This window comes from Fulmarus glacialis, unplaced genomic scaffold (assembly GCF_000690835.1).
Source record: "Fulmarus glacialis isolate BGI_N327 unplaced genomic scaffold, ASM69083v1 scaffold26450, whole genome shotgun sequence".
NCBI lineage: Eukaryota > Metazoa > Chordata > Aves > Procellariiformes > Procellariidae > Fulmarus > Fulmarus glacialis.
Genome location: NW_009189986.1, coordinates 19,332 through 45,025, shown reverse-complemented (window position 1 = coordinate 45,025; position 25,694 = coordinate 19,332). Strand labels below are relative to the sequence as shown.

At 35.8% G+C, this 25,694-nt stretch overlaps 1 protein-coding gene across 1 annotated transcript in view; it reads right to left on the bottom strand.

Annotated features, from left to right (window-relative positions):
- Positions 1–704: 704 nt before the first annotated feature.
- The window catches only part of LOC104071147 (brain-specific angiogenesis inhibitor 3-like), a gene marked incomplete at its 3' end in the record, with an annotated part of 38,170 nt that continues 13,180 nt past the window's right edge, over positions 705–25,694 (bottom strand). The window contains exons 6-11 of the mRNA XM_009584146.1: positions 23,937–24,035; positions 23,436–23,607; positions 16,412–16,507; positions 14,992–15,031; positions 11,824–12,467; positions 705–740 (exon numbers count right to left, since the gene is read on the bottom strand). Coding sequence (XP_009582441.1) covers positions 705–740; positions 11,824–12,467; positions 14,992–15,031; positions 16,412–16,507; positions 23,436–23,607; positions 23,937–24,035 — 1,087 coding nt within the window. The remainder of the gene's footprint in view (positions 741–11,823; positions 12,468–14,991; positions 15,032–16,411; positions 16,508–23,435; positions 23,608–23,936; positions 24,036–25,694) is intronic.

Sequence of the window (25,694 nt, the reverse complement as noted above, 5' to 3'; positions counted from 1 at the left end):
GGTAGAGAGTAGAGAAAAAACCCTCAAATAAAACTCTAAGAGACTTAATCATACTGACTGAGATAGAACAAAATGGTCATTAACTAAGACAACCAAACCTTCTCATTCAACGGGGTCTAAGTCTGAAACTGTGAATATCCAACCTAAAAAACCCTACATGAACTTGATTTTTATATAGCATGTGATCCATAAGCTTTGGCAACTGCAGCACTTCATCGTTCAAAATTTGACACATTCATAATTACTATTTGGATGTGAAACTTATATGCCACTAAATTAGCATTGAAGAAAGAGAGATAGAAAAAATGATTGAGAATCTCTTGAACAAAGCAACCTTCTGCACCAACGTGGCCTGTCCTACAGAAGTGTCAGACTTTTTCAATAGATAGATAGCCAGCAAAACAAACAAACAAACAAACAAAAAAAAAAAGAAAAGAAAAACAGATGAAAATGAAGAGGCAGAGAATTTAAAACTGAAACCATGATGGTTAATATTGCAATATGACAGTTTGATCTCAGAATATTTTACAAACAAGTTGCACCAAAGTAGTTTTAATGAATTGTTCATCATGTTCTGTACAGTACCAATTGAACAACCCTATGACATCTAGTGTGTCAGAAGGCTAAAATCTGCTAAATGAACACTTCGCATTTACTTTTAGGAAAATACTTTTAATAATCAGGAATAATTCAGTAAAACTTACTTCAAAGTCAAGGTCCGAATAACGTGATTTTCTTCTCTATTAAGCAGTAAAAAAGAAAGAAAAAAGAGGTTGTATTAACAAGGGGACTATTCACCAAATCATATTAATGAGTCTAATAACATTCTTTTTTTCCTATCAGATATATATTAGGTATTCTGCGAGAGGTTTTAGATTTTATCTTGATAATTTAAGATTAATGCATGACTTATTAGACCACTATCATAGTCTCTTCTCTGAAATAAACCAGACTACATTTCCCCGGGATGCATAATGTGCATGTTATTTGCATGCAATTGAACGTGTTGGTGTATAAAATATATCTATGTCTATACTTTCTGTGGTATTTCCAAATTATCATCATATTTATACTTTTTACACAGCTATCTATAAGTATCTATGATTTAGATTTGTATAGGTATACAGAAATTGGTTCTTTCCTACATCAGCCTTACATTGGTACAACTCCATTGACTTTAATGGAACAACTGATAGCAAAATCAAGCCAAAGCCATCTATACTTTCCATAGCTTCAGCTTGTTTGTTTGCAATGACAATCTGGATGGAGAAAGCAATGATTTTGTTTTACACTTATGACAAATCTGATTCAAAGCATCTGATATAAAGCAAGAATGATTTACTAGTGAAGTAATCACTTGTATACAATGCAACAGAATATGATTGCTTAGAGATATTGCAAATAATTTAGCACAGAATTTATTACAGATTCTAAAAGAAACCAATTATAAAGTCAAATTACATCAGAAAGAAACAGAAATATTATAAAGAAGAGATAAAAGTATCTTTTTTCTCCTAAGTTTGGAAATTGAATGGCTTGCAATAGACTAAAGAGATGTAGAAACAGGGGTTGGAAGAGCTGAAAAAAAGAGTGCAAAGAACATGTGAACGGAAGGAGAGTTAAAGGAAGGGAAAAGTACCCCAAGAAAAGAAAAAGGCTTGCTGCCACAATTTAACCCTAACTTTTGTGGTAGGATAGGATGGCTTTAGGTCACGGTGAATGAACCTTTTCAAATTGCACGTAATTTCTGCAGTGAGGTACAAATTAAATCCATTAAGTCAAGATGAATAATGTTACTGACTTCATTAGACTTTGATTTTATTTGGTTTAATGAATGTGCAGGTTTTAGTAAGCTGTTTTGTTTTCTTGCAATTGAAAGAAATTTTACAAGTCTTTCAGTTGTAGAAAGTGGAAAATGTTTGTCTCTGAGGCCTTGATAATACCACTTCGTGACATATTGTCTGGTTTTGTAGTAAAATTTTGATGCTCCAATCCATAATAATATGAAGAAGATCGCTGTAACACTGTCGCCACACGCTGATCCCTAAAGAGCTGGGAGGCAGTACAAAAGAACAGTCTATAATACAATTAAAACAACTAACAACAACAAGCTTTGGAGAAGCTATCTTCAATCAGCAAGGCTTGCTTTAACCTAGCACACTTTAAAAGGAGTATTTTAAAATAAATTAAACAATTCTGCAAAAATAAGTATCATGAAAACATGGAAACAACAAAGGTCTTGGAGGTAAGAAAAATATGAGGACATTATGCTCAAATTCTTAAAGTAGCTAAGTTGTTACTTCTCGCTCATATTAAGGGGGCCATGGTACAAGTGTACCCTTGACATAGGCCTTCATCATTCCACAGTAAAACAGCACCTGAAGAAATCTATGTATTTCTAATGAGGAAGGATCTGTTTTTAAGGTGCAATTAGAGCACATCTACCACCTTAAGGGCTCTGTGGTTACAAAAGAAGAAACATGTACAGCAGATAATGAGGTGAAGTTTACAGGTGTAGCTTTGAAAAATGCTTGAAAAATCTATTTTTAAGCTACAGTTCAAACTTAATGATATCAAACCTGATATCATTGAACCATCTGACTGAGAACCCTAAGTGAAAACATGGAAAATTTAGGAAGAAATGTGCAGTTTGCTATATACTGTGATTTATAAAATGGGAACATGTGTATTTTGCCTTAAGTCTGCTTGACCACAGGGAAAATATTCCTGGCATAGCTGGATTATTAGATTTTGCAGCCAGACAATTCTATCACTGTTTACATGGTAAAAAGGCATATCTAACAGACTGCAGCATATTTAACTGTGCTGTTGTCAGAAAGAGGTAACTATTGCAATTTTGCTGTTAGATCACAACAGTTATGACCAAACAGTGAGGATTTTTCTAGGGCTTAACAGGAATCTAGTACAAACACATTTATTTTAAACTTATATAGTAAAGAACATCTGTGCTTGTGCTTCACTTTTTTCCATGGCTGCATGTGGTGAAAAACAACACAAGTGCTGTCAGACCCTATTTGCCTAAGACATAAAAAGCGTGTAACTGCCACAGGTCCGAACAGTAGCAGCGAAGTTCTGCGAGTTTCTGAAAAACAAAGGACGCTGCTTATGAATGTGAAAGTCATCTGCAGTATTGTCACTGACACCACTAGGTACATGATCAGGTCCTCCTGGCTACTACATCATTGCCTCAAATGACTGCAGTGTTATTTTTTGAGGGCGGGAACACATTCAGAAGCATGAAGTCATTGGGAATCTTGATTTATGAGGATGGAAGTTTTCCTTCGGTCCCAGCTGGAAGTTGTCATTTTATTAAATTCTTCTCCTAGTTTCTGTATGATATACCACAAGCTTAAAACATGCAAATCAACACTTTAATTGTGATTGTATATATACTTTTTTTCTTAAATGAAGTTTACTTCTTGTGTCTCTTTTGGCTGAGAAAAATGGGGTTTTCCACACATATCTAAATGCTTTCAGAAATCAACTATCTGGTTCATTCTACAATTTAAATTAATGAAAGCCAGCAGCTGAGTGAAGTGGAGTAAGGGAAAAAAAAATCTCTTGCATCAAATGAGCTGCTGAACTGGTCACACCAGTATGTTTCTTTTAAAAAAATCTGTTCCTTTTACCCACCTGCAAAACTGAGAATGATTTTAGCCAACCAAAAAATTAGACTGGAAGCTGGTGTTTTTTTCAAGGATCAGTTTGAAATCTGCTTGAGTATTAATGTTTGTAGAATATAAATAACAAGTGATTGTAAAGGATAATATCTGTGGTTTGCCTCATTTAGTATTTTGTATTTGACCAGGTTCTGCAGTGATGCTTCAGGAATGATATTGAGAAGGGCAAGTACAAAGTGATATTTCTGCTGCAATGCCCTCCCTAGTTCTTTAATAGTTTAGGAATTTCCTTGGGAGGAGCTTACTCTGTTGAGCTTGATTACACTTTTTTACATTATTCCATTAGTCTAATCATGTTTTAGAATTATTCCTAATTTTGACTTCCAAAATGTGCTGAGGTAGTGAATTCCACAATTTAAATATGCATAACGTGACACAGGAAAATCATGTTGTTTATCCCTTTGCCATTTCATTTTATGCTCCTGTTTTTTATGTTATAGGAAATACGAATAATTGTTCCTTATTCACTACTCGGTCATCTGTTCTCCAAGCTGCAGAGCCCTAATGCTGGAGACCTGCAAGGGTAACTAGTAAAGGGACTGCCTAAAAAGCTGAATGCAATTACTCAGCATCAGGGAGTTAGCTGGGATAATTCTGAAAAAGCTGAGGGGTATGGGTAACTAGTGAAGTGCAATCCATGCACAATTACAAAAAAAATGTCAAGTCTCCATTTAAATGGGCAAGAGTGTGAACAGCACTTTCTGAACAGCTCCAGCAAGTTGGATTGGTGCTCTACATTGACAGAAGCCAAATCATGCCTGTAAACTGGGGAAAAGCAGCAAAAAGTACTTTCAAAGAGTTAATAACACTGGATCAAGAAGAAAGGACAAAAGAGTGATACAGCTCATTTAAACTTTGGCTCTGGAAGAGGCAAACACAGAAGCTTGTTCAGAAACCTTAGAGGGATATAAACACTGATAAACAAAGCTGGTTCAGGAAAAAATGAGAAGTTGTAATTCAGAAAAAATAGGGGAAAAAAAAAAGGAAATTTCAAAGATACTGTTGGGAATAAAGAAAGTTTGTGTAACTATGAAATAATCTGTTAAGGGAAACAGTGGAAGCCCTTCACTCTAGTCTTCAAAGTGAAGTTTGACTATGTATTAGAGAAATACACCATAGAAAATGTCCTTGCATTGATAGAAGAGATGACCTGACAAGGTTTCTTCCATCTCTGACTTCTACAGCTCTTTGATCTTAACTGATAAAATCCATTTTACAGCAAACCCCCCCACTTCATGCCAGGACAAAAGTAAAACTCTGTGAAAAGAGGTCTGCAGTAGTAATTTATTTTAAATCAATTTTACTTTGTGCTAATCACGTATAGCTTCTCTGTGTAATTCCAGAGCAACTTTAGACTCTGCTCACTGAGGGACAAAAATAGAATACTGAAGAATAATTTCCATACACCTGCATGCACTAATCCGTTGGCACCAGGAAAGACCTGCTCTCACTAAATGACTAATAAAATCCCTCTCCATCTCTGTAAAACGACAAATGCCTGGTTTTCTCCTTATTCTAGTCTGCATTACACCACTACCTGATTAATTACATGAGATGCTCCTGAAGATATATTGCATTGTGCAAAGTATAATTGAAACCAGAGATACCATATTATAGTGAGGGCTATAACCATGCTTCCATTAATATAAAGCCTTATTATCAGCAGTTTATAATTCACTCTGAGATTAGATTTGACATATAAGATTTTAGGCTAGGGAGGATTTTTCCGTGAACAAAACTAAAGGAAAATCTTTTTTGGTCTTCAGAGATATGGAAATGGAATGGGGATAGACAGTTTTCATTTAAAATGCCTTATGTGTGTATATAACTGAAAAAAAACCCTTAGTTTCTGAACAGAAGATTATGTTGGCTATTAGTTCATAATATGAGCTAGACATAAAGGAATTAAATTTTCACAAAAAAGTGGATTAGCTCTTTAATGTGGGAATTTTAAATCTTTAAAATATGCTAGCAAATTTAGCACATCAACACACAGCACAAACATAACTTCAGAGTTCTCAATTTAAAACTGTACTGGCAAATTATTCTGGTTTGCTGCTCGCTTTTTTTATAGGGTAACCTGCATATGTATTTACTCAATCAACCAAAACTACTTGTTTTGTGTTTCTGAAAGCTTTGGGGGGAAATGTAATGTTTCTTAAATGGACAAGCAATTGAAAATATGTTTCTTAAGCATCATATGTAGTTAAGATAGCTGCTTATATTATAAAGTATGAAATATACGCTATATTTCATAATACTGACTAAAATTTCGGTTCTTTACATCTTCAGTTCCTAGAATCAACTCTGCCTGAGTCTACCCCGACTCCTGTATGGTAAACTAAAAATAAGCTGCATCAATTTCTGAAGTCAGAGGAATCTGAGACCTACTCACTCAAGTGAAAGAAAGAGAGGCTTGTTATAGGCTAGACTTCATTTCACTGAGAGTCACAAAATTGGCAAGAACTGTCTCCACAGCTTATTGAAGAATGAAATGAGGAACGGGAGGGAGAGAAATATTTGAAACAGAATGCCTGAAAATAAATGCAATGTGGAAACATGATAAAAAGGAAATTCCTGCGGTGCTTGTCTCTCTATTTTTGTTCTCTCTCCCCTTCTTTTTTACTTCTCATATCAAAAATCAAAATGACTTCACACCACTTTGCTTTTGTTCTGCCTGATGCTCTGGTATTTTATTGGCAAGATTGACTGTTTTAACTGTGTATTTCGTCTCTTCTTCCCTGTTCTTGCTCCTTTCCTGATGCTTTTATTTCATTCTTCCTAACACTTTCATTTTAAGCTTCTTCTCTATTTTTGCCATCTTTCTTTTGCTTTTTTTCGGCAGGTCTGTCTGTCATTTCTCTCCTCTTTATCTATACCTTTACTTTTAGTTTGCACTTCACTATCTTTAATGGATCCCTTTATTTTCTCAGCTATAACATTTTTTTCTTCCTATAGTCCCACATCAGTGATTTGGACAAGGAGCTCTGGAGTTAACTTTCTTTGAATGTATTAAGAGCTCTTATGAATGAATACAGAAGAATTATTTTCGTCACACAATCAACTTCCCATCTGAGGCCTTTATGTCTTTCTCCACATAAAGATCTCATAGCAGAAACTGAGGCAGAAAAATAAAAAAGGAAGATACGAGACTGGAAAGAGAATTCCAGTCCTTTACATGACAGTTTGGGAAGTCCTTTTCTTCCTGTTCTTATAAAGCAGATGCTCTTTTTTTCCTTTATGTTTCTATTGCCTGTCTTTGCATGCCCTTCCTCTTATAATAGTTAAAAGTCTCTGTCTCTTTCAGCTCTTCTCCATTTCTGCTCACACTACACTAACCATAGTTCCCTTGAAAGAACCTGTCATTCTTCTTCCACAAAGGTAACGATGCAAGTCTCCTCGCATAGTCAGGCCGCAGGTATCTAGTCCCTCTTGCATTTATTTTGCACAATAAAAAGAAAAGAATTACTTATCCTGAAGATATGTTGCAGATCAGCTTCTTCCACTGCGTTTAAACCTCCTAACCATTCCCTGGATCTAAGTGGCTGGGAATGTACTACTTCACTTCAAAGTAATTTAATTTTAATGAGCACACCACTCTGAGCGTACATTTTCAAAACAAAAAGCATTCCAAAAGAGTGTATTGAGAATGTTTTCTTCATTAAAATCAAAACAGTTTGAACTGAAGGAGCACACTCCAAGCCTCTTCGATGCCAAGGTGGCAAAGCCAGTTTTAATCCATGCATATAAGGGATGTGCAGGAGATTAACCAGATGTTCAATTACTCCTCCTAAGAAACTCCGTGATGTATTAATATGCCTGCCTGTGCCTATGATCGCATAAGTACTGTTGGGTACATACCAAATAAAACAAAAAATCACTGACTTGCACATTGGGAATCTGCAGATCCTTAAATTTCTACTTAGTCGGGCAATACTTGTATGTAAATATTATGGCATTCACAGACTATCTTTTGAAAGCTGAAATTCTTCAATATATAATGAAGCATTTGATTGTTCCCAACTACGCATTTTCTTGAGAAAAAAATGTAGATATAAAAACTAGAAGAAAGTTTGTGACACACTGTAGGATTCATCTGACTAAATTTAGGACATTTTTAATGTTTATGTCTGAACTACTCATTCTGGCTTCCTCTATGGCACCTGAAGAGAGACACTTGCACTGAGTGCGTGTGATTTACTTTGTCCTGGAGCAGATATGTAAAAGTGACCTAAAAATGCCTATTTCTTTCCATTGACTCTAATAGGGAGCCAAATATGAAAAGCTCTTTTTCCATATCAGAAGGGGAATGCCTACATTTAGATATCTAATGGTAGGGGTGATGGATCCTCCCTGCAGAGTTAGAAGTCAGGACATACGTACTTGTGCTGATACTTTAGTTGTGTTCCAAAACATCCATCTTCAATTATCATAATGAATATAAAGTCTAAATAGAAGAGAACATGAAAAAGACTTGACATTTCAGCCTTCACTTTTAATGGCTTTGGTTTTTTGCCTGTTTATCTCTATATACACTTTTTAATTATTTGAAGAGACACAAATTGTTCTAAGGGCTGATTGTCTCTTGGAATGTGCAAAATATAAAAAATAATTGATTTCATGAACTTAGGAAGGTAAAGATGTTACACAAAACCTAAATTTTCCAAACATGTTGAATTCTTTGAATGAATGATAATGCATATATTTCTGCAAACTGGTTCCTTGAAACACAATACTCTAGTGTTTCGCTAGTAAGATGGAAATGAAATTTAAAATAAATAATTTTATTTTATGATGTGAAAAAAAATAGGGTTTATATTTTCCAAAGTGTCCTCTAATTCTTCTGTTTCAGTTTTATGGCCACGAAGACTAGTATCTACCATAAAATGAGTGGACAAATAAGAACTATTGTATGTACATCAATATATTGTATTTTACTGGATGTCCAGTTGCAAACAGTTATGCCTGCAGTATTTTTGTGGATAGAGGTGTTTGTGGGTTTATAATTACACTTCTTATATCAGAAGCTGGGTTGGACCTTGGCTGAAAATACGTCACATGACATCTTAAGGCATTCTGATAAATTGATAAATTCTCTAACCGCTGTGTAAGCTATTCTCATTATTATGGTCTTAATAATTACTGACCTTAAATTTAAAAAAAAAAAGGAAGAATTGTGTTAACACAGGTCACAACTGCTTAAGTGCACTTTACTTACATGGTAGGTGACAATTAATGTATAATTACATGATAAAAATAATAGTAGTGTGCTAATTCCAGAGAAAGAACCTAGAAACACAAAGTGGAAAACAGTAGAGGAACCCAACTGCCTGTACTATGCAGAAGACGCAAAAGGAGGCCTCCATCACCTGTTTTGGGACACCTCTGTTTGTCTAGAGAAATGAAAGGGGAACTGCCCCTATAGAGCAGAAATCCATGTGCTTTTATGTTGGACTTCGGGTGGGACAGCAGTATGAGCTGATAGGAGAGGGAGGCTTCCTACTGCTCAGGCTCTTCTCCTTTAGAGATAGTCTAGTCATGCTCTGTCTGGAAAAATATGTGCAGAATGATCTTGAATGTCCTGCTGCAGGTTTTGCAGCTTCATAGTGTCTGACAAAGCCTTGTCATTTGAAAGGTCTTGAAAACGTCTAAATTTATATTGTACTGGACATCAAAAATATTTTGAAAAAAATCCCTTGCCCACCCTCCTTTATTTTGTTTATGGCAGCGATAAAAGTTAATCCAGCTGGTCAGTTCTAGCCAGTAGTATTTTGGGGCTTTACCTCAACCCTTGCTTCTTACACACTGCATACATAAAACCACAATCACATTCTTTATCTGGCTGGACGTGTTTATCTGGATCTGCTTGAGACTCTGGTTTTCTCCTATGTACAATTTTTTTTGTGTTCCTATCTTCAATTCACTGCAACACATCCTTATCAAAAGATAAAGTAATGCTATATAATCAAGTAGTGTTGAGAACCACAAAGGCAGACACAAAAACCAAACCAGTTCCTTTAATTTCTGATCTGCTCTAATATCTGTTTTTTTCCAATACATAGACTTATGCTGGGTTCGGTCAGGTTTAATAACATAATTGTTTACAGCTTTCTGGACCAAAATACAGCTTTCTAAACCTAATATGTTTACCAAGTTAGAAGAGGCTAAATATTTGCTACCGTATTTTCTTATATTTTATTACATCTTCTACTACATACTTAGTAATCTCTTCTGAGCATAAAAATGATATACAGAACGGTGATTCAGATTTGGTGTCTATATCCCATCTTAGAGGTAAGCTTAAAATACGATACAAATACAGTTAAAAAAATTAAAGGAGCAGTACATTAAGCTCATAGATTTTCAGGCACTTTTTCCAAAGTGGCCTCAGGAATTGGAATTCCATGTAAGACAAAGTAGTTATTGTCCCAATTTTTACAACTTAACTAAGGTCTCCTTTTGTTTAGGTCTCCTAGATAGCCTTTATCACCAATGGAAAGAAAGAGCCATCACCGGAGAGTAATTTAGACCTCAGGTGGAGTGGATGGTATGGTGGTAGGTATGTCTGTCTTATCAAGGAATCATGAACCTTCCCTAGATGTCTCACCCATATGTCTAATCTTAACTGGGCTGGATTTGAGTCTCTACATCTGACAAAAGACGGTATTGTAGATAGGTAGGAGAGGATACTACTAGAAGTTGACCTTAGCTATCCTGCTTCTGGGGTTGCACTAAATTGGAGAACTCCTGTGCACCACCTAAGATCTATTGGCTAATATACCTGAGCTGAAGGCAGTAACTTCTTTAACGATGCAAACTTGCTTTGAAAGAGCTGTCTTTTAGAAATAATTTTGAAAATTTGTCCCAAGATTATACATATTCACTTTAACAACAAACAAAAAGTGGATACTATTTGATAACTTGCAAAGCCCCACACTTCATTTTTCAATTATATTTTTCAGTTAAATTATGTCTTGTAAAAACTTACAATACTACACACACAAGATAAACAGCATGGAAAATATTTCACTTTCAAAGCTTTTAAAGGCATCTCTTGAAAAGAAACCAAGTTCTGATCTTCTGCCCAAACTCTCCAGTTGATCCACACATAAAACTTCAACCCCATTTTAAAAGAAATATCCATAAGTATCCCCTATTTATGAAGTATCAGCTACAGTTGTGTGTCTAACAATTGAAAAATCAGGTAAAGTCTCTGTTTTTTTACAGATGGGTCCAAACATTGTAGAGTAATAGCTAATGGCTTCAAGTTTGCACATACAGTAGAATTTTTTTCTATCTGTAACTTCTTTCAGAGAATAAGTACCATATTTTTCTCTTTTGTCTTTTTCTTTCCCACCAAATGCTGTGTTTCATTTGGTTTTGCATACGTAAAAGCTTAATGGGAATGGCAGTATTTGACACTTTGGTCTTAAGAAACGCTATAAATAGTTTTCACTTTTATAAAGTTTAAATCCCACAGACAGATTGTAGTAATGAACTGAATCCCTTTCAAAGGCTTTTCAGTTCACTTTTGCAATCTGACTGGAATCTAGGATACTCCGCATGAAGTCCACCTGTACCTATTGCACACTTCAGTTGTACCAATGCCTGCACACACATGCAAACAAAACTAAATCAGTAAATGGTGAACTATTGGATGGAAGAATCCAAGATTTCCACTAGTGAGAGCAGAATCAGACCTATCATATCTGAGACAGATATGATTGTCAGCAACAAAATGGCAAATATTTTCAATTGCATGTGGTTACAGGTAGGTTCAATGATTATCACTTGTATCTTGCAGGAATAGTTTTTCTTCTCATAGCAACACAGTATTTTCCAGTGGACTTTACCTAGTAGGTCACGAAATCCTTTACAGTCATGTGGAATGTTAAATCTCCAGAATTATAAAGTTTCATACAGACTGGCTCTGAAACTTTAATCTTGTTTTCTAGGTATAAACACTTCTGATAATAAGAGAAATATGAACAGCAGTGTATGATCCCAAACAACAATTTATACTGAATTAAAACATTAGCTTCATCCCTTAGACATGAGACACAATTTATTGTCTTATATAATTAGAACAACAGAGCATGCAATTTGTTTATGCACCACTGACCTCTAAAGAGCTCATTGATATTGTGGATCCAGTTTCACTTCTTGATAATCCTGCATTGTCATCCAGCTCTGAGGCAATGAAATTCTTCACTGCTGTGCGGGGCTCAAATGGTAAATTCTGCATATGTTCTTGGGTGGGAAGATGCTGGTCTAAATTGATATTAAATTGGTCCATTACAGAGGGATTCATATTGAACTCTGGATTAACTTTGTAATGCAGCAGCCTTTCATGAGGCAACGTATCCATGCCTATATTCATTTTGCTCTCATCTTTCAGTGATGGCTGGGTATTTACTGAGCCCCGGGGCATGACTATATAGTCACTTTCCATCATCCGTTCTTGAGGATGGACTATGTCCATATCTGCACCTCTCAAATTATCATCAGTGCATAAATACACAGTCCTCCGCAACTCACTGTTGTCTTTTTTCAAGCACTGATTGGCCAGTTCACTCATACTCATAGGCATGTGGAGACCTGTTGGTTGCTGGATGATGACTTTGGAGATGATGTTTCCAGGCAAGGTAGAATAGCTCATTCCTTCAGGGTTTGGTCCCTTCTCCTCCTCTTCATCATTTAGTGAAATTCTAGAAAGTGTTCCTGTTACAGTAGCTGCTCTGCAAGGTCCAATGTCTTTATGCAGAACTGTGGGTCAGAGAACAGAATTCTTACAACATGGAACCATGTCTGCCTAACACTGCTTTTTCTTGTGGTTTTATTTAGAAGCGCTCCCTTTACCAGTGCATCTTCTTAACTCTTTTTCTATCCATTTAATAACTTTTATTCTCTAAATATTGTTTTGGGAAAGTTTTTTTTTTTTTTTTTTAAATCAGTATCTCTTAATCGACTGTGTATAACTGACACAGATCTCTGACTAAGCTTCAGTCATTTATATAAATTAAAACCAGTCCTTGCATAGATCTTAGGTGACCTACAGCTTAAGCAAAAGCCTGCCATGTGGAACTCGGTTTAGGGTTTTCAAAAAAAATGCGCTATCACATCTGTACTGCTATTATTAACTCCACATAACCTCCTGGAAAATGTCAAACAGATTGTAAGGCAGAATCATTTTGTCAATCCATTGTAATGACCTACCATAAAATTATAACTATAACGTGTTCCTGAGCTCCTAAATGTTCCTTTTCACTGGCTTTTTTAAACTCTTCTGTGTTAAATTATTTTTTAAATAGAAGTGACAAAAAAGCAACCACATTGGGAAGAAATTCCATTGGTATCAGAAAGACATACTTTGCTGCATCTGAAAAGGTTATAAAAACTATAAACATGTCTCATAAAACAGTCATAATCCGCTTTTGGTGTTGGCCTAGACCTTCTTGGTCAAACTTGTAGCAACATTCAGCAATTTTTTGTTGGGGTAGGCTCCACATGTAAAAGTTGTTAATCCTGGGATAGAATGCAAAACTTCCAGGAGTACTGGAGGATGCATTCAAAAACAAAGCATCTATTCAATCACAATTATTGATCTTAAAAAATAAATATAAGTCTATAATTCAACATTTGTAATTAAAGTAAAAGGATAGACAGTAAGAAAAAAGAAAAAATTAAAGTAACCAATTACTGGGCTTATTCCAGCTGGGTGAAAGGATTCTCTTGTCCCAGTTGAAAATACTTTAATTCACACCAGTGATAGTTTGTGCAATAAAATCCGGCTCATGGGCTGAGACAGTAAGACAACTTGAAGTATCTCAGGTGTTAATTTACATCCCTTTTGGTAGCCTGAGGGCTCTGATGACCCAAATCCCCAGTACCTGTCAGTTCACTGCCATGTTCCATAGCAAACAGCTCATAAGGCATCCCACTCTCCTACCTCACACAAAACTGCATTTCATTTTTCCATTATGAAAAGAACAATTTGCCTTTAAACAACAGTGCACAAATATCTGACTTCAGTGTGGCTGCTTCATTGTTTCCAGTCACACTTGTTAGACACTTCAACCAGTGACCTATTCTTAAATCTTTCATTAAAAGAAACTGAGTTTAAATGTTTATCTAGTAAATCCTGTTCATAACTGTATTCAAAGTCCATATCCTTAAGGATGCCCTGACAAGGCTCTCCATACTGCAGAGCTATGTTGGCAAAGGTAAGAAGTAGGAGCCACGTGGACCAATGCTGGACTTTTGTCTGCATTGGATGGTGACAGACATGCATTTGTGTTACAATGTACTATCCTGCTCCCTTCAAATACATGTACATATTAAAACTAATCTATATGGAAGAACTATTACCATATTGCAAGAAACGGAACTGGCAGTTTTTTAAAGGTTTTTTTACCTTAATTAATGAGATCAGCTTTCTTGGCTCCCCATATAGTGAAGACAGACAGTGTCCTTCAGGTGGGTGATGCAGAACAGCTAAGTCAGGCTTCTGCCCTGACTCACCCTGCGGAGAGGACACCCTCTCTCTCTTTCTTTCTCCCTTCATTGAAAATTGAGGGTGTCTAGGCAGGATTGCCTCCCTAGGAAAACTGTCCTTTAGGAATATCTCCAGGGTTTAAAAATTTCTATAGGGTTTAAATGGTCATTTATTTTATACTGTATTTTGTTTAAGCAAGGTTGGCAAATAAATTGCTTAAAATGTGTTATTTTTAATACGCAGAAACAGACGTAGCTGACTCATTGAAGACCACACTACTGAAACATCTTAAAAAAAACCCAACTTGTTCCAGTAAAGTGGAATCAAATTTCGCTTTCCTGATACCATGTTGCTTAAGTTACTGTTGATTTCATTTAGAGTCCTAAAAAACTTAGCCTCTTTAAAATTAACACCAATTGATGCATCCTTCATACACGTAGCTGTTAAGACACACTATATCAATTTTGGGTTTTTTTTTATAGCAAAATGACTGTTTCACATTTGCTTGTATACCAGGGCAAAGAAAGTTTTGTGTGTTAAGACTGATCTTTCCAAAACCATTTGCCTTCCAAGAGACAATCACACCTTTGGCTGCTTCCCAACTGCTGTATTCTAGTAAAAGATTTTTGTAAGAAAATGAAATAAATGTATTTGTACAGTGGCATCACGTTTTTTGTTTACATTTATAAATATGTGCTGTAAACAATTAAAACCTGATATTTTTCTGGTTTTCACTTCACAAGGAACTAGTACAAGACTTCTTTTTGTTTCTAAATACTCTCTCAATGTTCTTACCTGACCGACAAGCAATGTCCACGTCCTTTTCAAAATCAGTCTGTAACAAGAAACAATGAAACAGGACAACAATTATTAATTGAAAAGAAACCACAATACCTTTTTGCCAACTAGCGCTTCCAAAATGTCCTACTTACAGAGTCATAGTCTCTTAAAAGTGGTTTCTTGTTGCTGAGAAGGTGAAGTGTATTGTTTTACAACAGCAGAGCTTTACAAAGTTTCCTAAAGTATAACTGGGTGGTTTTCAATGTATGCTGCCTGACCAGAAAAAATAAAATAAAATAGGTGGAAGTAGAGTATATAATTTTAATAAAACGATACAGTGTATAGTTCTTTATGTATATGGAAGAGTAACTTCTACATCTCATTGAAGGAACATCTTTAAGGAAGCTTTTCATAGTAATTTTATAAACAGAAGTATGGAAAATAGCCTGCAATACAAATTGCTGTGAATATGTGTAATCCAATTAGTCCACCCTGCCTGAAACGTCATTAATTTGTTGTGAAGTAGTTATTTGTTATATAACACTCTGTCCATCCTTGCTACTAATGTAATCACATAAACTTTGTACTCCCTGAAAACAACCATTATTTATTTCATCAGCCAAAAATGAATTTTAAGAATTAACTTTAACAGTTGAAAATCCAAGCACACTTTTCACAGTTAAATAAAACTATTTATCCTGTTAGAGAATTCAAGTAATTTTTAATTATGTTTTTATTTCCACAAAAAGTTTATTGCACAAAAAATGTTTAATAAAACTGCTCTCTTTCTTGCTTGTGAAGTCCAAACATTGGATTCTTTTTGAGTCATCATTTTTGAAGGGCATCTGCTTGCTGAGCCTTGCATTTTTTTGAGGGCCTGATTCTGTCCCCATTATAGTAAATGACAAACTGTCATTGAAAGTAAAGGGACCAATATTTTGTCTTAATATACTACCTGACAATATTAGTAAATCCAAATTGGCATACTGAGCCATTCACTATCTCCTTAATTCGAGCCACTAAATAGATTCCCCCTCTAGAATCTCTAGCTCTTTCTCCTTGTCTGGCTTAGTTTGAACATTTTTCAAGGCCTCATGAAGGGAAGACCCTCAAATGCAACAGTGCTTTTTACACCAACAGTAGAAAAAGTTACGATATATTATTAGATTACTTTCTCATTCTTTTTTGTACAAATCATTTGTCATAAAGAACACCGACGGAAGATACTAATTCACTATGCTCCACTAAATGATCACACCAATAATTTGAAACTTGCTAAGAGATTTAAGCAAGCAGGTAATTACCTAAACAGACTTTACGCTTAAAAATGGTGTTAATATTTCAGCTGTGCATACTTGCCACGTACAATACTGTAAGTTTTTTCTTTTGGATAGGAACACTAAATTAATAGTCAAAGAAGAAAATGAAAGCTAACCATGATTTGAGCATGTCCATTAGGAAAAGAACTTGAAGAATCTGCATTGATTGGATCCTGGCAATTTCTCAGTCGACATCTGAATGCATCTTGAACCTGCGAAAACAATATCTTATACTGATTCTTGTACAAGATCATATGGTCTACTCCTATTAAAGATTAAATTAAACTGCATGGAATACAATGCATGACTTTTCTTTAGCATACTTAATAAATTGAAAGCAGTAAAGGCAAATGCTTATTTCTGCCATTTCATACATTTGCTATATTTTGTGGCTGCTGCAAAGTCTGTCAGTCTATCACATCAAGACCACAGAATTGGATTTTTCTATGGACAGAATTAACTAGTAGTCAGTGATGATCTGGTACTCAAGCCAAATCTGTCTTGGGTGATAGTATTTGGCTTTGTCTTCTCATTCAGTTTGGTACAGGTCTGATAGTATTAATAGATAAACTATTAACCATTGCAAAATAAAATGTATCTTCTGCTTGATAAATGTAAGATTCTTGAAGGACAATTCTTAACAGTTACTATAATTAGATGCATAGTGCTCTCCTAATTATACTTTAAAGAATAAGTCAATTTGAAAGATGTTACTGATTCCAATCATAATCTCTAACTCCATGTATAGGGAATCTCATGCATCTCTTCTAGGAGTAAAACTCTTCAGATCAGGTAAATATCTTCAGTGTGAGCACAAGAAGAAGAAAAGTGGACTGTTTGCACAGAATCTGGTTTCTTGAAACTAGAAGAAAAAAAGGAACTTCTGAGAAATTACTGTTTACTAATATAATCCATAAAGTAAATTTGAAGACTTGTCCCTAAAACACAAGTGTATTTTGAGGAATTATCTTTTCATAGGAAAGGCTATTTATGTCTATGTATGTCTAAAGAAATACTATTACACAACACTTTTGTTAGAAAGATGTGGTTCAACAGAGAGGCACATTCAAAATAAAAGTGCAGTTCCTGTTTGCTGACAGTAGAATGCAAACACATTTTGCTGCTTTCTCACATGTACCACAGTAAGGACAGCAAGGCAACTTTTGGAATGGAAAGTTTTCAAATGTGAATTTTGGTTCCAGAAATGCAAGTGTTCATATCAGCAACCTGACTGCAAGATGTGACTGCGAAAACAGAAACTTAGTTGGGTGACCTCCAATCAAAACAAACTAGTATCATTTCTTGCTTGAATATGAAAGTACTCTCAACGAAATGCCTACAAAATTCTACATTCCATTTACTATCTGTAGAAATTACTTGATGTCTTGTTCAGAATAATTAAATGGGAAAAAATGGAATTCTACTCATGGATATTTTGTAAACAGCAGAAGAGGATAATTCATTAATTGTTGATGATGAAAAGCTGTCCCTTTTCAATACATCGTAGTCTACTGCTAGCTGTTTAAGAGCTTTCACAAAATGGAAAATGCAAAAGAAAAAAATTATTTATTTTTGTAATTAGAAAGTATTATTTTAAAGTGCTCAACCCTTAAAAGAGTAGTGTTCTGCAGTCTTGATAAGTGACTGTTGCAGTTGGAAGAAGACTAATATAAAGCAGAAAGAAGAATGAAGCAAGGTGGGAAGGTTTGGATTGATTTCAAAACACCGAGACTTCCCACATGTAGTAATGTAAAGTGTGCTTGACCTGTATTGTGACTCAGATTCTGATTTTAGGCACTGCACTTGCTGTGGTTTTCCATGTGTCTGACGTTAATTTAATTTAGCATCTCCCAGTTTTTGCAAATTTAATCTAAGTCTTCTCTCACTTCATCAATGCTGAAGTCAGGTCACACTTCAGAGTTTTATGCTCTTGGATAAGCGCTGGCACAGTGATTTGACAAAAAAATAAAATAAAAACCCCCTCCCTCCAAAGCATCCCTAGCTGTGCTGAATCTCATCTCAAGCCTTGTGATGCTTGACCCAAAGCATTATTACTTCAGAACATACTGTGTGATCTCACTCTGTGCAGTGGTCCTCCTTATTTTTGGGACTCTGTGTTCATGAAACTTCCTCAGTTCAGATAGCTCCACAGATCTCAAGAATCTCATGTCCTACTTTCACTACCTTCTATATTAAGGTGGTGAATCTTGATGTTAGGATCCTCTTAAATGTGCATGTTTCTTACAGAATTTCTGAAGTGCAAGCAGCATATGATTTGAACATGTTAACAGAATGTCAAATGTAGCTGTATCCATCATATCGACATATGTTGCAACTTCTAGGTGTCCTCACACAAGTCAGAAACAAAAAGGCTGAACTTTCTAAATACCAGCTTATTTTTCTAAACTGCTTGTTCAAACTTGTTTATGTAAAGACTATGCTGTCTTTACATTGAAATATAATCTTGTATTTTCTCCCTGCCTTTTAAGATCAAGATTTTCTTAGAGCCAGGCAGAGCAGGAGAGACAGATGTGATGAACGTGCTGATACTAGGGAAGTGGTTTCCTTAGCAACAGTAACCAACTCTAAGCATTTATAACTTACCCTCTCCCTACTCATGTACTCTTTATTTTTCTCCTGTAATACAGAAATGTAGGCTTCAGACGCCAACGATGCATTTAATCCAAATGCTCTCTAGTCAGCAGAGCACAGCAAAAGAAGAAAATACTTGTGGGTTCTTCCCATCACCAGCATTAACAGGAGTTACTCAGTGTGATTCAAATTAGCTTTAGAGCATCTTGTGTTCAAGCAGGTCAGGCAAACAATTTTGCTCTGATGGAGAAGCTTCAGCACTAACCTTTCTCTGTTCTGCGACACATACCTCACCATTTTCCAATGCCCAACTAGGTATTTAAACAGCAAGAAGAGGGGGGGAAAAAAAGTAGGCTCTCTGACTAAGAAGGCAACATAAAGTAATAATAGCTAACTCTTACTTTGCATTTTTCTTTCCTAATTTCCAAATGGTCTATAAGAGGTCTCATGCTTAAGAAGTATTATAGTTATCTTAGAAGTTAGGAAATGAACATATAAAAAGATTTAATGTCTTTCCAAAAGACCCTGAATTGATGGAGGGCAGAAATAGACACAACACATCACTTAGTTCTTTTCTAGTTGTATGTCTTACTCAGTGAACGTCCCTGGCTTCCTAATGCAGCCCTTGTCACACAAGATCCTCAGTGTAGCATGCTAGAGAAAGTAAAAAATGTTTTCATATCAATATAACTAAGAGGAAAAATGCGGGGTTTATATATGTAATTGTAAAAGTCTGTGTCTTTCTGTAATGTAACAACAATAAAGGCATAGTAAAGCAGGGCTGTCCTCTTTATTTGAATTTTATGGTGACATATTCCAGCCCATATTTTTTTTTCCTGACAGTCAGAATTATTGCTTTGCCTGTGCTGGCATGCTATAAATATATCAATCCTATAGGCTATAACTGAGATAGCTTTGTAGCTGTCATCAAGAGTGACAAATATGTTGGCAGGGTTTCCCTGACAGGCACTGGCAGAGCAAAATGCTTTTGCAGACAACAGAAAGTAACAGACTATTCTTTCAGCTGGGAGGTACCCTGTGCAGTGCAAAGACTGCACTGCACACCGTGCATGATGGCCACTATCTTGGCTTCTACTCACCTAAGAGTCTCTGGAGCTAAGAAAGCCAGACTTTCTAGAGCCAGATTGAAATATAACTTACTGGAGTTACACCTCTTTCTGTGTAGGAACTTGTTGCAGTAAACAATTATGTCTTTGCTGCTGCAAACTGGTCTATATAAGTGCAGACCATACACATTTTTGAAACAAAAATTGTTTCAAGTGCATCAACTTTTACTTCTTTGCTGTTCTTCAAGAGCTTTCTATTCATTTCCTTTTCCCATGTGAAAAAAAAAAACAACAACCCAAAACCTTAATTAGTTCCTCAAGTGTTTTGCCCAGTTTACAATTTAAATCTGGAGGACTAAAAAAGATTCTGTCAAATACAGTTCAAACAGCAATATGCCTAGGCTTCTTTGTCTTCTACCACCACTACTATCATCCCCTTGACTGGAGATAATCTACTGATTAGTGAATAAGTTGTCTCTGTACATTTACTTCTGCCTAAATTGTCATGAATGAAGAAAAAACTTCCCCTTTTTGATAAGGGACAACCTTATCAAACCTAGGTGCTTTTTGGGCCTCACTGGGAAATCTTCTCGTGAGGTCGTTTTTTAAAATAACATGTAGACAGATTGATTAGCTTTTTTATCAAATGCCTTTCTTCTAGAATTTCAGTGTTAGTACCAGGAGGTGTAACTGCCAAGACTGGCTTGCAGGAACAACTCCTTTTAGTAGTTAAACGAAGTAACGATTCTTTGCAGTTAGATGAGATACGTATATGTGATTTGCTAACAGAGCAGTGAATGAAATATAAACCATAACTAGCTGATAGCCTACACACAAACAATTAAGATTCTAAATTCCTGTATAAATATCTTTATAAGCAGATATTTTTGCATATTGCTTGTACTAGAACCAATGAGTTAAAAGTTGTTCAAGTCAAGGTGCCCTACAAATTTGAAAACTGAGTTTACTTATAGAAAAGACTAATTCCACCTCTATCACCACAGTCCTGCCTGTGAGTAGGGTCAGACAAGAACGTTTCCATGAGATGTTCAGCAATATCAAAGTGTTCCGTGGGAATGAAGCATTTGCAGCAAACAGCTTTTTTTTAGGGAACCTGTCTTGAATTCAAGGCTTGGGGTATTGTGGGAAGATGCCTGTTCAATTTCATCTTAAGCAGTCAAATTTTTTTTCCAAATAAACTCCTGCATTACTGCACTGGGGCAGGCTTTAATGTCTGATTTTTTTTTTTTATTTTATACAGTGTTATGCTATGTTACTTTTAGAATTTCTTATGGATTTTGGTCTGTTTTTTGACAAAATCCATGACTGATAACCAGGTATGTGTTCCAACCTGTCTGCATCCTCACAAAGGACAGGAGGAAATAGAATCAGGACATGAAGAAATAGAATTAGGAAATGGAACGAAGCTGTGTCAGGGCAAGTGTTCAGATTGGACATTAGGAAAAGGTTCTTCACTGGGAGGGGGATCGGTCACTGAAACAGGCTCCCCAGGGAAGTGGCCACGGCACCAAGCTTGCCAGAGTTCAAGGAGCATTTGGACAACGCTCTTAGTCATATGGTTTAGGTTTAGGTAGTCCTGCGAGGAGCAGGGAGTTGGACTTGATGATCCTTATGGGTCCCTCTTCCAACTCAAGATATTCTGTGGTTCTATGTTTCTATGAAAGATAATGTTGTTTATACTGCTTTGTTTTTGAAGGTTTCATCTGCAACCTTGAGCTAAAGATATATATTTTAAAATAAAAATTGTTCCTTAGGACAGTAAGTGGGAGGTGGTATGCCAAGGGAAATACACATTTTATAGACAGGAAAACCAGTATGGAACTGCCATTCTTTCTACTGAAAAATTTAAGTAAAAATAGTTGCAGTGTCTTACCATTTTACTAAAAGAATATGTGAAATGATGGCATTCAGTTCTACGGATGAGAATACCCTTTTTCACAAATGTAAATCATATGGGAAAAGAAAATGCTATAGAAAATAAGGGGATAGCAGGACAGTTCTACATAAAATAGATTTGTCTTGAGTATTATCTCTTACTCTGCATATATTTTTATCCTGAACAAAAAAAAAAAAAAAAAGAAAAGAAAAAAAAGAAAAAAGAAAAGGTATTAAAGGAGATAAGCGCCTTCCACTATGAAAGCTGATAAACTAAGAAAAACAAAAGTTCATGGCCTCTAACAGTTTGAATAAAGTGGGATGGAGTCAGCACAATGGAAGGGGCTATTTTCTGCAAGATATTAATAAGCTTTTTCCTTAAAAATTGGAAACTTAATTCTTTGATAAGATAATCACGTATGCATACTGTATAGGATAGTGATATAAAGTTCAGGCAAAGTGGTATACTACTGAAAGATTGCAATAAATTATGCCACTCATAATTCTTTTTCATTAATATAGTGAGTTTCAACGTTTAAAGGGAATGGTGGAAAGGGAAACCACCATGTGAGAGTCCTCACTCAGCGTTGACAATAATCATTTCCTGAAACATTTTCCTCTTTTTTTAGTCCTGAAGTGCTTTTGAATAACTCTTGCCAATCACAAGGAACCATGCTAGACAGTGTAATTTGGTTTATTGGTGTGGTAAATACCCTGAAGTTGATAAATGGTTAACACATAAGTATGCCAGTGGACCAGGTTACTGCTCTCCAGTCTGGGTTCCGCCCGCTCATTTTTGATAGATGGTCCCACTACCACAGATCTGCCGGCAAAGCTGTTGTGTTACTGCTCTCAAACCTATCATCTATCTCAATAAAAATGTAGGGTTAGTTAACAGGTTAGATGATAGGTTAGTGAAGCTGTCACCAGAGCTGGGTTAAAGAGCACTTGTGTGATAGCTTTGACATCAGATTTCAATGTTGATGAATTCTGCAGTGGGTGATGCTCATCTGTGAAGGGCAGGCCAGGGGTACTAGCTTTTCCTTGCTGTTCTCAAAGCATTCATCTGTCTTCATCCTCACTGTCCCCATAGCTTAAGTATGTTACCTTAAGTATGTACCTGAGTTGTAGAACTGAAGGGTAGATCTTCATCAACGTAACACCTCACCTCCTTGTGTCCTCTTTCAGGGACAGTATAAGCAGAAATCATTTTGTGTTTGAGTAAGTTTTAGAGACTGTAAAAATCTATAGCTTTTGGTTTTCAGGAAAAGGGCATTCATGTAAGTATTTGCCTATACTCACAATATTGAGAAAGGCTAACACTTAAAAATAAACTGAACTTGGGATTGATTAAAAGCCAGCTTTAATTAAGTGGTACAGTTTTATACTGAAACTGACATTCTGCACCTGGAATTAAGTGATCTTCTCCCTCTCTCTTTCACTTGTTCCTCTACTTCTCACCATAAAACACTTTTCTCTTTCTATGAAATATATTTCCGCAGTGCAAGCTGTATATAACATTAAAGAGCAGTTGAGAGATTAACAGGAGCACAGCCCTTTAGAAAACTGGGAAGCCATTCCTCACCTCCCTTCGGAGAATACAATGGACCATGACAATAACAAAGCCTTGTAATGAATCAAATACTGCAAAAAGTATTTGAAATAATATTGATCTTTTGTCTGTCATGGCCAGAACTGCAGACATCCAAGTTAGGGCCAGAAGTGGCAACACCACACAGGAACTCCAAAGGGATGCCCTATTGAAAGAAAGAGAAAAGCAGCACTGTAATATTGTAAAAAATGATTAAAAGCTCACTATTAAAATAAAACATATTTAAGGATGGCACTTTGTCAAGTTAACTTGAAAATCACAGACAAGAATGTAACAGTGTCGGTACTTTATGATCTAAAGAATATCCTGTATTCAGTTAATAAACACAGTTGCTTTTTTTTTTTTTTTTTTAAAAAGTATTTAAACGTGCTCAGCACTCTATACAGTGTTAGCAAACACAGTTGTCATCAAACTATTGTCTCACATGCACTGTATAAGATTTGTAACAAGAAGATGTAAATGATCAGGACTAACATGGCATTACTGGCGGTGGTGGCTGACAAAGCTGTTGTTGAAACTACTCCACACTTGGCACATTTGAGCGTCAAACCGCTATGAGGCTCACTCATCTGACTGCAAACAAACAGAACACCCACAAAAAGAACAAAATATTGAATTGTCACCAAAAAACGTTGCTACTGAAATTTAGCTTTTAAATATGACGTCATGCAGAAAAAGTAAGTAGACTTATTCAGGATGAATGCTCTATGTTGTTGCAAAACTGTACTTTGTACTTCACATTATTGTTAGCTTCAAATGTTAATGCTATGGGGCTTCATTTCATGCAGACTCTATTTCTTCCATTTAAGCTAAAAAAGGCCCCAAATGTCCAGTGATCAAAACTGCTCAGTACACTGAAGTAAACATAAGCACGTGCTAGGATAGACACACAAAGTGGAATCCCTCTATTCAGACCTAAGACTGTTGTATGCAAACTTGCTTGAGAAAGAGTATAGGACACTTAAAGGAGGAGTATGAAGTATGTACAATTAAAAAGCATTAATAGGAAAGAAACCTGCAAAATGTATTCAAGCATCAAATCAGTATGGGCGTACTGTATAGTCAGATTTGTACTAGTCACCTGAATGGCCCACTAACATCTGGATTGATTTTATTCATGCCATATGAAGGTCTGAATACAGGGCTTGAAATGTATGGAATCTGATGAAATAAATATTAGTTGGTACTAAAAAAGGGTGACCTGTTTTTCATTTTAATAAAACACAGTACACAAGCATTAAGCTCAAAGCATTTTGTATGGACAATTGTACCTCAGCACCTGTCAGAAGAGTTAAAGGGCAAAACCTGGAATTTAAATTTTCTTTTACATACAGCATGCATTCAACTTCCTGAGTTGACTAAATAAAGTCTTTTGCTATTCCTTCTCTTTCTGCTCTCAGAACCTGGAATAACCATAGCTGACTGAGATGCGACAGGAAGGGTGCTTTACCTATTCCCAGCTGGAAAGTGGTCAACGTGGTGAAGATAGGTAACACTTCAGTTTTTTCCCAGTTATTTCAACCAATGGAACTCCTTTTTATTGCCAAATCCAGCATTCACATGATTTTTAACATACTGCCCAAAACAACATTGAACTCCAGTGGTTTCCATTTTGATAAACCAAATGATGACTTTCCATAAAAAAGTGCAGTATATTTTCCATAAAAATATAGGTTTTTTTTTAATAAAAAAACAGTGAGACCCATGACCTTGTATAAGGTGATTGTGGGGTGTGAAAAGAACTCAGTGAATCAACCTCAGTTTACACCAATTAAAGATCTACATTAATGAATGAACTAGAATAATGCCTTGGGTAAGCTTAACCTAAGCTTGGGAAAATACTTTCTGTCTTTGCTTGGCAATACTTCAACGTTATCAGACTGGATGATTCTCTTTTCCTCTATGGATTTGTTCTGGATCTTGATGTGTAGATAGAACTTGATGTGTATATAGACCAAATATAATCTTTTTGGCTGGTCATATATGTGTGCTACCCCGTATGCCAGGAAAATGATTGATATCCATCCATCAAGACACTTGTTGATTCTCCACATGCTTATGAAGGTGGAAAAAACCATATGGAGTTAGTATATTTTGCCCCATTCACTGCTTTAAATCCTACATAAATGATTTCTACAGCTGAACTTTTGATTGAACTTTTGACAGGTTTAAGTCCAATGTTTGCCAGAAAGAAAGAAGTTGCCTTCCTGGGCATGGCTGGCAAGAGATATT